Raw genomic sequence first — 12,758 nt, 5'->3', positions numbered from 1 at the left:
GGAGTGAACAAGGAGGATCTGCTTGTCCGTATCTCATCGGCGGTTGGTTGACTTTGGCTCGCAGGCTTAGCAGAGGGATAACTGGTTTTCTCTGACTCTACTTAAACGCAAAATTCACTACACAGCACAGAAAAGTGTTGGTATTAAAAGGATTGTCTACTGAGATAAAACCTCCACGTGCGGTGTGCGGCAGTTCGACGACAGCAAAGCTCGCATATTTGCAGCTCATCAAGCCAGCTGGACTGTTCATTCCCTGGATCCTTTGCATATCCTTTTGCGCAAATCCCTGTATCTGCGTCCGACCAGTAGGACGAAGAATGGGTGCCTGACACCCTGAGAGCCCTATGGCGCTTTCGCGAACATGCATGGTCGTGAAGCCGTCAAGGTCTCGCTGATTAAAGGCAGACTACAAAACTTTGAAAGTAATGCGGACACGTGCAAGGGAAAGTTTCGAAAAATCATGCCACTTGTCAAGTTCTATTTCTTGATAGACCCGGGAATCTCTGCGAGCACTCGCCACTTTCCACAACTTGAGCAACCATTCTCTTCCCACAGTCGCTAATCCACAACCATTTGCATCAATTATCAACTTCTACACAATGGAGTCGACTATCCGACAGGAACCTTCGTTCCCGGGTCTTTCCATTCTCGACGTACCAAACGATATCCTTCTCTGCATCTTTGACTTCCTTGACCTTCACGACCTATTCATCCTATCACGGACCAACCAATTCTTTCGCAACCTTACCAAAAGATCTGTGAGGATATGGAATGCCGACGTCTGCAGTCTTCCTTTGAATGAAAGATACCGTTTCTGGACAGTTCTGGGCTACACCCGGCCGGATCATTACGTGTGCGAAGACTGCTGTCGATTGCACCGCTTCGGTATTCGTCACCGTTATTTCGGACCCGTTGCCAAGCCCCGGAACAGCGGCAGACCATATCAGCTACCCAGCTGCAACCCCAACAAGACATCCAGCGCCAACATTGACACCCACGCTTATCGCCACGCGGACATTCAAATCGCCTTGAAGTGCCATATGAGAGGCCTGTTCGAAAACCAACTTTACAAACGAGTCATGGAGACGCGCAGAGACAGATTCCAACCGGACTATCTTCCGCTTGGCAATCTTTGGGCCGTGAAGGAGTCTGTCCCGAAGATTGTCCGCGGAAGGTTTCTCGTTGCGAGAGAACTGAAGAACAATGCAATTGTAAGGAGTACACTAAACCTCCGTCCCGTCTGCCCTCACGAACATGGATACGGCGAACACATTGTTTCTCGTCTTCTACCTCGACAAGCCCGAGTTGTTGTTAGTCTCTACAGTCTACGGCTCCCTGCACCCAGTGCGCCGCCGGCTCCAACGCCCACTTCCAATACAGCTGCGGATTTCAAGCGTGCCGTCCTTTCCGCAGAGAGGCATCCGGGATGCGAGTTTGTTGGATCATGTGACCGCTGTCCAATTGATTTTGCTGTCGCCGTCAAGGGTGGACAGACGTGCGTTCGAGTTTGGTGCGACTACGGGTCCTACGGAACCCCGATGGATCTCAGCTGGAGGGTACATGTCAGCTGTCAGACCAATGATGACACGCTTGGTCCGACCTTAAGCCACGAGCCTGGCTCAGTACGAAGAATGTTTGAAAGAGGATACTAATCTGTGCAAGGCACTCCGGGAATGAACAGCTCGTGTCAAGGAGTCAAGCTGTTCAATAGAGTTTTAGACGCCTCGTGCCACAGGCATGGTCATTCTGAAGGTAGTTACCTTATGATAATCCATGTAATTATATTTTTGAGAGCACGAGCGTCGACAATAAACTACCATACTCTTCTTCGCCCAGCCGGGACATCTTCCAGACTAAGTGAAGCCTTGCTGTTGAGTTTTTGAACTTTCATGATGTGATGTCAGTCAGGGAGCCGTTCTGGGTATCCGAACCGCAGCGACACGTCAATTGCGGAAGTCACCTTGTCCAACCTTGCAGTCATATCTGGGACACATTTGCTACTCTTCACTTCTTCGCAATCTTCATCTTTGACCGTGATGCCGGTGAGGGCTGACTGTCACCCTTGATAGATCCGTCTTTCTAGAATTTGCTTACGATGAGCTCACTTCTCCCAAGTCGAGTACCCTACATACACTCTCGTCCGTGGCCCGTTTTCATCACAGACGGGCTGTGTCTCCAGATGCTGTCAATCTGCAGTTGTATCGTTCTCGCATTGGCATCCTGCTATAATTCCTGGAGCAGCGCTGCTCGGAACACTTGCATTTCCTTCGTAATTAGCTCATGAGAAAGCTCATCAGAACAAGCAAGTATACTCCGGTCCATGACGTGCAAGTGTCGTACTGACGATGGCTTTCGTCGCGCCTATGTCCTGGCCCCTATCGCCGTCCAAGCATCACCATCAGGTCGTCCTGGCCTCCGACCAATGTCTCTCGGTGCCCACCCCCATCGACCGGAAAAGGCATATGGCGTGTCGGCTGCCTCTCATATCGCCCTCCTCGTCCGTTGCCATCGGCCTTGGGCACGAGGTTGGTGCCCCAGTCCATCGCCCGCAAGTCCTTCACGTCTAGAACCCAGGTTCCGCGCCAGTTCTCTTCCTCTTCAACCACCTGGGCTAGTCTCCAGGGGAACTCGGAATTTGGGTGATACACCCATCCCTTTTTGGACCCTAATGTCGATTTATGTTTACGAGCTGTATGGGCCTCGGGACCATGGCAGTTACACGCGCAGCAGGCGACTTTGGTGTCGACTTTTGCGTCGGTTTCGGCATCGAACTTGATGTCGGCCTTGGTGTCGACCAGGACCTCAGTGTCGACCAGGAGATCGGTGTCATGTTCTGGTTTTTCCTTCTTGATGCCGATGATGCGGCCGAGTACGGCGAGGCATTTCTTTGCACGGTTCATCGTCGAAGCTGTGTACAATGTTCCCCCTGAAAGATTGTGTGATCGTGAATTTGCCCTTGTTGGTGCTCATAGGTTAGCCAAGGGTAACCACTAATAGCTTTCAAGTACTATTGCTTGATAAGGTAGATCATGAGCTGGTGGATATATACTGCCTTGAAAAATACCTCGGCGTCGTATCGTATAGCTAAGTCCGTAGCGTCCGGTGATATCTGCTCGGGGTGGGCGAAGGAGATAGATAGATAGTGGAGTGGTGGTAGTTCTGCCTCGTGCGCCTGGTAACCGTAAGGGTTTGAGACGTGTTGAAAGCGCGTATGTGTTGCGTGCTTACTATTCAGCTGAGGTAGCTATCTAACGGAGTTTTAAGCTCGCTGTTGCCTAGCGCCCGAGAGAGAGCAAAGAGTACCTTTTATCTTAAATACGGGTTTTAGTGTCCTGGTGGTACGGGTGCTTCTCTTCGGACGTTGGGGATACTTACGGTTTCGAGGCAAAATCTTCGAGTCTTCGAGGCAGAGTCTTTCTCGTAGAAGTCGGCTGCTAGAAGAATGTCGGTGAGGCAGCAGCCGGCTTTTATGCCTTCTGGCAAGGTTCCCAAGGACCTTGGTGGAAGGTTAGCATCAAAGGAGTCATCGCCGTCATGTGTGTTCTGGCGTGGACTGTAAGCGCTGGAGGTCTATTGTTAGCGACCGCGCCGAGTTCTTCGCCACATTCCGAAAGCCAACCGTAAGGTGCATCAAGTTCCACGTAAGAGTGCCAAATAACGGAGAATGTACCGTCAGAAGAAGCGTTCCGGTGGAGTCGGGGTCGAAGTTTTACAGGAACTAGATAAACCGCACAAATTGATTGCAGTGTCCATCTGCGTCAAGTTGAGATAGTGTTAAAAGTTTGGTTTCATTCCCTCTCAAGGCCTTATGAATGCCTTTCGCATGACACTTTGGAATATAGTCCATGCACTTGCGAATCGATCACGTGGCTCAAGGTTCCAAGAGTCTTGAGCGACAACCCTTATGGGCTATACGTTAATGGTAACATGACCTTTACGTCTTTTGGAGCCCAGAGACCCTGTATAACTCCTTGTGGGGGACGAAACTGACCAAAACCTGCCCATTTACCACCATAACACTCGGCGACTTGTTCTTTCTGCAGGACTATTTTGCCTGACCCATATTGAACTGCTCGGTTCGGAACTGACTAGCTATCATGGGCTGTCTCAAATGGATCAAACACGTCAAAGGTCGGGGTGGGAAACGACGAGTTCGCACCCGAGACAAAGCGAAGCATTCAAATATTCCAAATATTCTTATACTTCCTCTTGATATTTTCTTCCTCATCACGGACCAACTCGAACTACACGATCTTTTCATTCTGTCGCAAAGCAATGCCGTCTTGCGAAGCTTCACTCATAGACACCGGGCAACCGAAGTCTCCATTTTCTCAAAGTCTCTACAGCTTGAATTTTGGACAGGACTGGCGTACATCTTGCCTAATCACTGGGTGTGCGATGGATGTTGCCGCCTCCATCGTCTTCCTGAATCACGTGTGCCTCACCGCGTTCTATGGCCAACACCAGCAGACTGTTCTTCTGAGCCAGGGCGCGGGCTCGGACGTGTGCGCGACATTCATCACTCACACGTCCAGATTGCTATGAAGCATCACATGAGGGGGTTGACTTATGCCAAGCGCTTCGTGGAAATCATGGTGCCTTACAGTTGGTCGGATTCATGGGTCAGTGAACAACGGACCTCCGAAGCGGCCCCAAGAATTGTTGACGGAAGATTTCTTCTGTACATGGATTGGAAATTCACAGGCTGTGATTTCCAGTCAACATACTTTATCTTCGGGCTAGCTGCGAAGAGAGTCTGTCCTCAAACAGATGTAATGTCAATCTACCGGGATGAAATCCGCCCCAACAGGGATGTTCGCAGCCACTGGTCACGCGCGATGGCCAATGAGATTGCTAAATCTGAGCAAAGTGCTTCCGCAGCATTTTCTAACTCAGCAGTAACTTTCTCCGGCTCGTGTAGCCGTTGCCCTACTGACTACTTCGTCACGGTGGATGATGATGGTGACAAATTACGGCTCCAACTTTGGCAAGACTTTGGATCGTATGCATCTCCTGAAAACCCAAATTGGAGGGTGCACGTACGTACCGACAAGAACAACGAAGCAGAAGGTCCCTCGTTGCATGACGTCCCCGGTTCAGTCCGCGAAGCATATGAAAGTTTCGATGCTACGGACACGAAATGCTGACAAGCGAGCAACTTCACTATCAATATAACGCGCATTGGAAAGGCTAGACATGCGAATATTACGTACATTCGCTGTTCGTATATCGAGTTTAAGCGGACTGCGTATTGTTACGTCGCGAGCTCAGTTGTGCAACCGCATCTGAGCATCACCTCAATGGAAGAGAGAATATTTAGTCGAGACCACAGCATGTCGGCCCTGTCCCATCCTTCCGTCATCATTTGTGTGCTGAGCGACGAGGACTGCTGCCTGGCATACCCCGGGGACCAATGTGTTGATGTCTAAGGCAATCCCACGATGTGGGCGGTACTAAGTTACGGACCTTCTCAAAGTGGCCTTGGCGCGAGTGCATGGTTCAGCTACGAGGGCATAATGCAACACAATGGCAGGGGCAGTAATATAGGTCTTCTACATTTTGGAAGGGGCCAGGCCAGGCCAGAAGTGCACTTACGCCGATACAAGGGACGCAAGCTTAAAAATTGTGCATATCACAACTCAGACGCGGAAAGATGGCACAGTTGGTTGAACAAATGTGCGTTAGACAGCGTTATATTCAACTAGCCAACTTTGGAGTTGCCGTACTAGCAGGGCGGACTTTCGGGGGAGGTTTGCAACGCCTCTCAGTTGTGATTGGATGGCTCGCTTTGAGCTCGGTATCGATGTCTGTATAGTTGCAGGAAAAGACGGTCTGAATCCAGATTGGCTCCCTCGCTTTGCTATGGGGCTTTTTAGTCTGTCTGTGGATAGAATGGGGTTCGTCATTGCGTCTTTCCTCTCCTGGCCGTTTCATAGCCATTTCGCGAAGATCAAGAGTCTTGCCTGCAATCCTCAAAACCATAAATACGAGCCTCTATCTGCTCCGGGAGCATTGATTCCTGTCATTCAGACTCCAGCCAGCTTCTGCATCTTTCTTCTACGTTCAAAACCCAAGATGCACTTCTCCACTGTTGCCGCGGTCATTCTCGCCACCCTGTGCGCCAGTTCTCAGGCATGGGAAGGTAAGACAACACTCTCCTTGGCCTTTTCCTTCTGCGTTCTACCTGCTAGTATCCGGTTTCTAACTCAAAGCTCCCAATTTGATCAGTCGTTGCATACGACAACGTCTACAACTGCGACGCCAACGACAACACGAGGTACCGCTCCATCACGGGCGCCCCCAGTCTCACGGGATGCCAGACGTTCGACCGTGACATGCCCGGCACGGGCTGCCGCGAGTACCAGAACGGCGGCGCCACCAACGGCGGATGCGTCTCGGGGTCGTTGATTCCCATGTCCGTGATCCTGCGCGGCGGAAGATGCGTCATCTTCGACCAGCCTGGGTGCCAGGGCAGGTATGCCGACAGTAACGGCCCGGTCAACGGATGTAGCGACTTTAGGAACTATGGATGGGGCAATATTCGTTCTTTCTGGTGCTCCGGCTGTAAGTCTTCCTTGCCCTCGGTCTGCTCTGAGCTAGTAATATTAATATCATTGTTGAATCTGAAGAAATAGGATGACAAAGTGCGTCACAATACAGTCACAGGCGTCGGTTGAGTTATACTTGAGAGCAGCCAAAGGTCAAAGGTGTGCGCGAAGCAGAGTGAATTATTCCGGTTCGGGATTATTTGGGTTTATTCCGCAAATTGAATTGAAATACTTTTGCTCTGCCTAATTTGGGATATACAACCCTGAATAAAGTCAAACTTCAAGTCTCATGACACTGTACTTACTTCTGCTTCTTCTCAGAGCCGGTACAGGCGTCCTCTGTGACCATCCTGATCAACCGCATGTACCAGCTCGCTCCAAGAGCAGTAAAGATATGCCACCACCCATGCAACTCCAGGAACCACGCGATCGGCAGTCCAACCGCCTTCCTCACAGCCCTCAACTCAGCGCAATACTCCAAATCAATATGCCACAGCGTGAAGCCAAAGATCAGCGCAAAGACCGCCTTCCAGAAGTACCGCATGAAGATCTTCTTCTCTTCCTTAGAGTACAGCCCCGTCCAGTAGACCAAGTACAGCGTGCGCGGCCAGACGAAGGTGAGCAGCGCGCTGAAGGTCATGACGTGGATGAAGATGTCGCCGGAGCGGACGTAGATGACAGCCATGGTGCCGATGCCGCCCCACAGCAGCGCGATGACGGCGGCGCCGACGAGGGAGGACTGGCGGTAGACATAGAGCGGCTGCACGAGCGAGCCGGCGAGGATGAGCATGGAGAGGTCGTCGAGGAGCTGGGTTTCCTGGTGCATCGTGCCATGGAAGACGCCGGAGAAGATGCCGACGAGGAGGAGGCCGACGGATTGGATGTCCAGGGTGCGGTACCAGGGCACCGACGCCTTGGAGTTGGCGCGGGGGTACTTGAGGGCGAAGTAGACTGGCAAGGGGTCAGCAACGTGATTTCCTGGTTATGGTGATGGAAAGACTCACTGTAGGTGGCATTGGAGAGGCAATTGATGAATTCTGCGATATACCGCGTGAAAACGTAATCCTCCTCGCAGAAGCTAGGAGTGCAGTCTGAGGTCAGCATCGCATCTCAAAAGGGACTTTTGGTGAGGTGAGTGGAGCGGTAGCGTACTTGGCTTTGCTCGTGGGGTATCCCCAGATGCCGTCCCCGGCAGTCGGGTCATCCACAAAGCGGAGTGTTTGATGCTTGTGACTCATTTTGGGAGTAGATCCTCGATGGTGATGCTGCTCAGGGAGTATTAGGTGGTTGTGTTGACAATGGAGAGAACGCGCCTGGCTCGACGCGTTGTCAGGTTGAGATTTATCAAGGTCGTCGATCGCGGCGAGCGGGACCAATCGGGATGACCAACCCGATGCAACTTTTATCACGAAATCCGGGGAGATGTTCTCGCGCTCACGATGTCGAAAACTTGGTGTAACGAAAGTGGTTCAATGACGGCGGTTCATCTGGACCTTTTTTAAGGCCACGCAGTCGGATGGCAGGGAGAAAAAATACGACTCCATCCGTTCGGTTGCGCGTAGCTGCAGGGATTGCCGCGAGGATCCACTCCACTCGAATGGGTCCGGCCGCGACTCCGCGGAGCCCGGAGCCGGATCCGAAGGCATTTGAGGGATCCACTTCCAGGGGTTCAGCCGAGGCTTCTTGGGTTCTTCAGCGGCAAGTCCGGAGCTTCACGGCGGAGTTGCTGAGTATAGGGAGTCCGGACTCTGCAACTCCGTGTCCGACGTCACAACGGCGATTTCAATTGTTGCTCGGCGCGACATTGTGTTGGATTGAAGTTGATACATATTTAGGTATCATGCGAGTGTCCTTGCCAATATTTTTCAAGCCTGTGGGATGTTAGCATAGCCTCTTTAGACTGCCACATAGACGACGTACCTTGAATCATTTGAAAGCCCCATCTCATGAATCACCTCTCGTCTCACAGACCTCCGAAATCTTCAAAATTCTCAACTTCTCCCAGTTCAAAAACTGCTCATTATCCTTCTTCAACCGTTCCATCGCCTCGCCACTGTTCGTCGCTGCGAAGAAAGCTTGCGCGGCCGCTTCGTCCTTAAACGCGACCTCCACCACAGCATCGGCCTCATCTTCTCCCTTTGCTCCGGCGAGCACCATGGGCTTGCCGTCATCTGGCGAGCGCGCTATATAGCGGCGCGAGTGCAACATCGGGAACAGCGAGCCGGTGAGTTCTTTCGTGAGGGGTACATGGACGTTTTCATAATGGTCCTTGAATTCGGCGTGGGAAAGACCCTCTTTCCGGTGAAGGAAGATGAGCATGCGGTACGACATGGTGGTGGTGATGAATTATGAGCTGCAATAATATGAGTTGAGACTCGTTGGGCCGCTTTGTGGGGTACAACGGCTTTTAAAGTACCGGGAAGCTTAAAATCGACTGCAGGTCGTATTGTGCCACGCCATAGAGCGCTGCCGTCTCTGACTTCGGACCGAAGTATCTCGGTTCCGGCAAGCCCGGGTCCACCCGGAGTTGCACCAGTGAGCTTCCTGCCGATCACATATTCACGGTCTGACAGATCGTGCAAGGCTGTGAGTAGTCTCAATATCAACCTCGGCTTGATAAGAATCAAAGGGTTATTTCTGATTTAACCATCAGCTGTTTCTGAACCAGCCAAGAGGGTACTTGGCGGATAAAGTTCTCATGGATCACGGCTTGAGTCAGGCAGACCCAGCCTGCATCACGAAAATGCAACGAGTTAAGTCGAGCCCAAACTCGTCATGAAGAATCGTAAGATGGATTAAAAGTATGTATCTCGCGTCATCATACCGCGCCAATGTACAAAATCATTTTCAAAGAAAGCCAAGCCAAACCCAAAACTCCGACCGATTACTATCTACCATAGTCCCGAAGCCCGCTTAGACCCGTGCGCCAATGGGATATTTATTTTCAAGAAAAGCACCAGCATCTCATACTCCACTAGTTGCGGTTGTTGACGGGAGGAACATCAACAGTGACAGTGTCACCGTTTTCAATGTCCTGAGACACCTTCTTGGCGGCGCCCTTGCTGCCGACGCTGTTCAGCCACTTGTCGAGCTTGAACTGGTCGAGGATGCGGAAGCCCTTAGTCGCAGGAGGGAGAACCTTGGTGCACTCGGTAAGCTGGTTGATGTTATCCACACCAAGCAGCGACAGACGGATGTACTCTCTGGCGTAGTCCTGTCACCACTGTCAGTCATAACACCCCAAATCTCAACTCTGAAGGAAACATACCTCGTTCCAGTGGTTCTGTCCACCAGGTCCAGCGAACTCCCTGAACTCTTTGCTGGTCTCAGGGTGCTGCGAGATGGAGATATCCGAGGGGAACTTGAACACACGGGGAGGCGAGCGGTCGCTCAGCGTCTCCTTGTAGTACAACACATCCCACACACCGGGGGTGCTGTCCTGCGGATCGCCGGCCCTCGACTCATTGACAAAGTTCTGCTGGCTCGTCGTATGCGCGCCAAGCAGCGCAACCAGCCCATGAGGCCCGATTGTCTTGTCCTTGAACAGCTGGATCAGCTGGTCCGCGGGCGCAAACGGGCTCGGCAGCAGGCCCGCCGGCGCGGGGTTCGCGCTGTCCTTGCGGCCGACGTACGTCTTGATGCGCGGGCCGAGCGGGCACACCACCGTCGCGACGTTGGCGCCCATCTGGATGAAGTCGCCCATGCCGATGTTCCAGCCCATGGCCTTGTACTTGCCGTGCAGCTCCGCGAAGCGCGCGGCGACCTCCTGCAGCCCGCGGTTCTCGAAGCGGCCGATCTCCTCCCCGGCCAGGATGATGCTGCCGTCGGCGCCGCCGCCCTGGGAGGCGGTGGCCTTGGACCAGGTGCCCGCGTCGTGGAAGCCGAGGCGGACGGCGGCGCGCGCCCACTTTGTGCAGCGTCCCGAGGAGCCGGCCATGAACTGATACATGTCGTCGGCGACGTAGCGCCAGACGCAGCACGTGTCCTTCTTGCACTTGTCCGAGTTAAGCGCGGGCACGGGGAGGATGTAGCGGTCGTTGGACTCGGGGGTGCCCTTGCCCTGGAGGAGCTTCTTGACGTCCTTGCCGACGGGGGTGAGGTCGCGGTCTTTGAGAGTGATTAGGTCGCCGAGGAGCTCGGTTGAGTCGCCTTTGTCGGAGGCGCGGGACATGATTTCGGAAATTTGGTTGCCCATGCTCGGGTAGGCGAGGGTGCCGGAGATGGCGAGGGAGGTTGTGAGGAAGGATGTGAGATGCATCTTGTGTGAGATGTACGGAGCGAATGTGGGAAAAGAGAAGAAGGGAAAGTAGTGACTGGATCAGACCTGTGATGGTCTTTGATGAAGAAGAAGAAATGGAAGAGGAGCTTGAACTGCTGAAGAGACAGGAATCATCGTCGAGGAGGGAGAAGACGACGATTCCTTATATCCCTTCTGCCAAGATACGGCCATCCATCACAATCCTACTATCTCTACTTGAGGTAACCATATCCCAGAGGCCTCAGACACACCACAAACCAACTCATAACAGCTCGAAAATCGGAACGTGCATGCCTGCTTCCTTCGGGACGAGCCTCTTAGCCTCACCCGTTCCTGAGTCTAAGCCGACGCCAAAACACTTTCGCGTTCAACTAGCTCTACTAAGATCTCCCCCGGACACGAGAGAGTGAGATGGTGGATGGAGCGACAGGCCGCCGCCGGCGCACCGCACCGCACACCTTCCAGCTGTGCCAAGAAGAACCCGGTCGTATGTCTCAGCCGTCTTCTCGAATAGCAACCCGCTAGCTCCAGGTAAGAAAACGCAAAAAGAAGTGACAGCGAAAACCCCCGGACCGCAGGCAAAGGAGCAAGAAGCATATCACTCCTTAGCGCCCCAGCTTAGACCCTAGGCATCAAGCCCGCTGCCCGGGCTGCGCGCCTCCCATCATCCGCCTCACCAGCATCAGCATGTATCACTCGGCCGTGATTCGTCGGCCGGTAGGAAACACACGACAGTCTGACATGGAGAAAGAGCAGGTTAAGCAGAAATACATCATGAGCAATCGGAAGGAAGAAAAGAGCCCCATGCTAGCAATAGCCGCATCTGCAATGCAACGCGCGCTAAGCCGGGGCTTGTCTCCTAACAATAGACTCAACATTACATGGAGTACCAAGTACCACCCCCATAAGGCGGCAAGGGCAGAAGAAGCATAACAGCACCGCAGGCGTCTGTTGTTTGGCCGGAGCAGATAATCCCCTTGTCTCACCGTGCAGTCGGCCCAAAGTCTCGTATCGCGCACCACTTGGCTGCCATGCCAAGATTGACGGCGCGGGATCGGGGTGGGGATTGGATGAGTGGGAGCGTTTAAGCTTCTTCTGCATGTCCGGCGCCACCAGCAGGGGTCTTATTCCCAAAGGGAAACATTCAAGATACATACGATGCAGAGAAGAAAAGGGGGCGCACAGCTCCTCCCGTCAGAACAGTCAGACTAAGTAAGCTGGTAGGTAAGCTGTCAGACCTCTCTCCTCTTCCCACACACCCCCAAGACACACCGTTGCCTAGGCTGCAAAAGGGCTGGTGCGTCCGTGACGGCGGGATGAGCTTATTGGGGAAATAAGAAAGCGGTGCGTCGGGATCTTGCGGTCTGATTGGCTGAAAGAATGCTGATGCTCTCTGTCCCTGTCTCTGTGTTTTCCTTCGAGATGCATTTGTGCTTGTTTGCGGTGTCTCAACTCTCCCGCATCGACCACCCGCCTGACGCTATTGAACGCCTCCAATGCGCTGGCAGGTGAGTCCGCCGGAAACTCCCAGTCTCTGACCATTCCTTAACCCCTGATTGGGGCAGCGAAACCGAAAAAGCTGAGGCATCTGCATCCGAATTTTCACGATTCGATGCTGGGGGCGGAGCGGAGCGTCGGGGAGGTGAATACGGACGGCTCACCTCGCTGCCGGCGTGCTTCACATTTCCCGCCGCTCGGATGAACCGAATAAGCTGTCAGACTCCGCATATATACGAGCTCTTGTCATTATCTGCTCATTTTACCGCACATCATGGTGTGCCCTGTCCTGTCTTGTCTCCCAGGGGTCCGGTAGGGCAGAGACAGGAGGATAAACGGGAGAAAAGGGGTACGGCGGCGGATCAGAGACACGGACCGCAGGTGAAAGGATGAAATGTCTTTGCCCTGTGATGCTGGCTGGTGTACTGGTGCGACCCCACGCCACGAGGGATCTC

The 12,758-nt window shown here is 53.0% G+C and overlaps 5 protein-coding genes across 5 annotated transcripts; 1 reads left to right on the top strand and 4 right to left on the bottom strand.

Annotated features, from left to right (window-relative positions):
• Nucleotides 1-2,375: 2,375 nt before the first annotated feature.
• On the bottom strand, nt 2,376-2,900 carry CGGC5_v001815 (uncharacterized protein; the record flags this gene model as incomplete). Its single annotated transcript, XM_032023949.1, has 1 exon — nt 2,376-2,900. The coding sequence occupies one exon, from the start codon at nt 2,898-2,900 to the stop codon at nt 2,376-2,378; it is 525 nt and encodes a 174-aa protein (XP_031879268.1).
• A 3,175-nt stretch (nt 2,901-6,075) lies between these two features.
• On the top strand, nt 6,076-6,677 carry CGGC5_v001814 (uncharacterized protein; the record flags this gene model as incomplete). Its single annotated transcript, XM_032023948.1, has 3 exons — nt 6,076-6,142; nt 6,229-6,564; nt 6,667-6,677. 3 exons carry the CDS (start codon nt 6,076-6,078, stop codon nt 6,675-6,677), a joined length of 414 nt encoding a protein of 137 aa, XP_031879270.1.
• Nucleotides 6,678-6,849: 172 nt separating this feature from the next.
• YDC1 (Alkaline ceramidase YDC1) lies at nt 6,850-7,786 on the bottom strand (the record flags this gene model as incomplete). Its single annotated transcript, XM_032023947.1, has 3 exons — nt 6,850-7,499; nt 7,553-7,626; nt 7,701-7,786. The coding sequence occupies 3 exons, from the start codon at nt 7,784-7,786 to the stop codon at nt 6,850-6,852; spliced, it is 810 nt and encodes a 269-aa protein (XP_031879271.1).
• Nucleotides 7,787-8,413: 627 nt separating this feature from the next.
• On the bottom strand, nt 8,414-8,879 carry CGGC5_v001812 (uncharacterized protein; the record flags this gene model as incomplete). The annotated part of the gene is made up of 1 exon (XM_032023946.1): nt 8,493-8,879. The coding sequence occupies one exon, from the start codon at nt 8,877-8,879 to the stop codon at nt 8,493-8,495; it is 387 nt and encodes a 128-aa protein (XP_031879350.1).
• Nucleotides 8,880-9,522: 643 nt separating this feature from the next.
• GLG5-1 (Ligninase LG5) lies at nt 9,523-10,806 on the bottom strand (the record flags this gene model as incomplete). The annotated part of the gene is made up of 2 exons (XM_032023945.1): nt 9,523-9,762; nt 9,817-10,806. The coding sequence occupies 2 exons, from the start codon at nt 10,804-10,806 to the stop codon at nt 9,523-9,525; spliced, it is 1,230 nt and encodes a 409-aa protein (XP_031879351.1).
• Nucleotides 10,807-12,758: the final 1,952 nt, after the last annotated feature.

The sequence above is a fragment of the Colletotrichum fructicola genome (assembly GCF_000319635.2).
Source record: "Colletotrichum fructicola Nara gc5 chromosome Unknown KSG_Nara_v1_contig01, whole genome shotgun sequence".
In the NCBI taxonomy this organism is placed as follows: Eukaryota; Fungi; Ascomycota; class Sordariomycetes; order Glomerellales; family Glomerellaceae; genus Colletotrichum; species Colletotrichum fructicola.
This window is presented reverse-complemented; position numbering and strand designations above follow the sequence as displayed.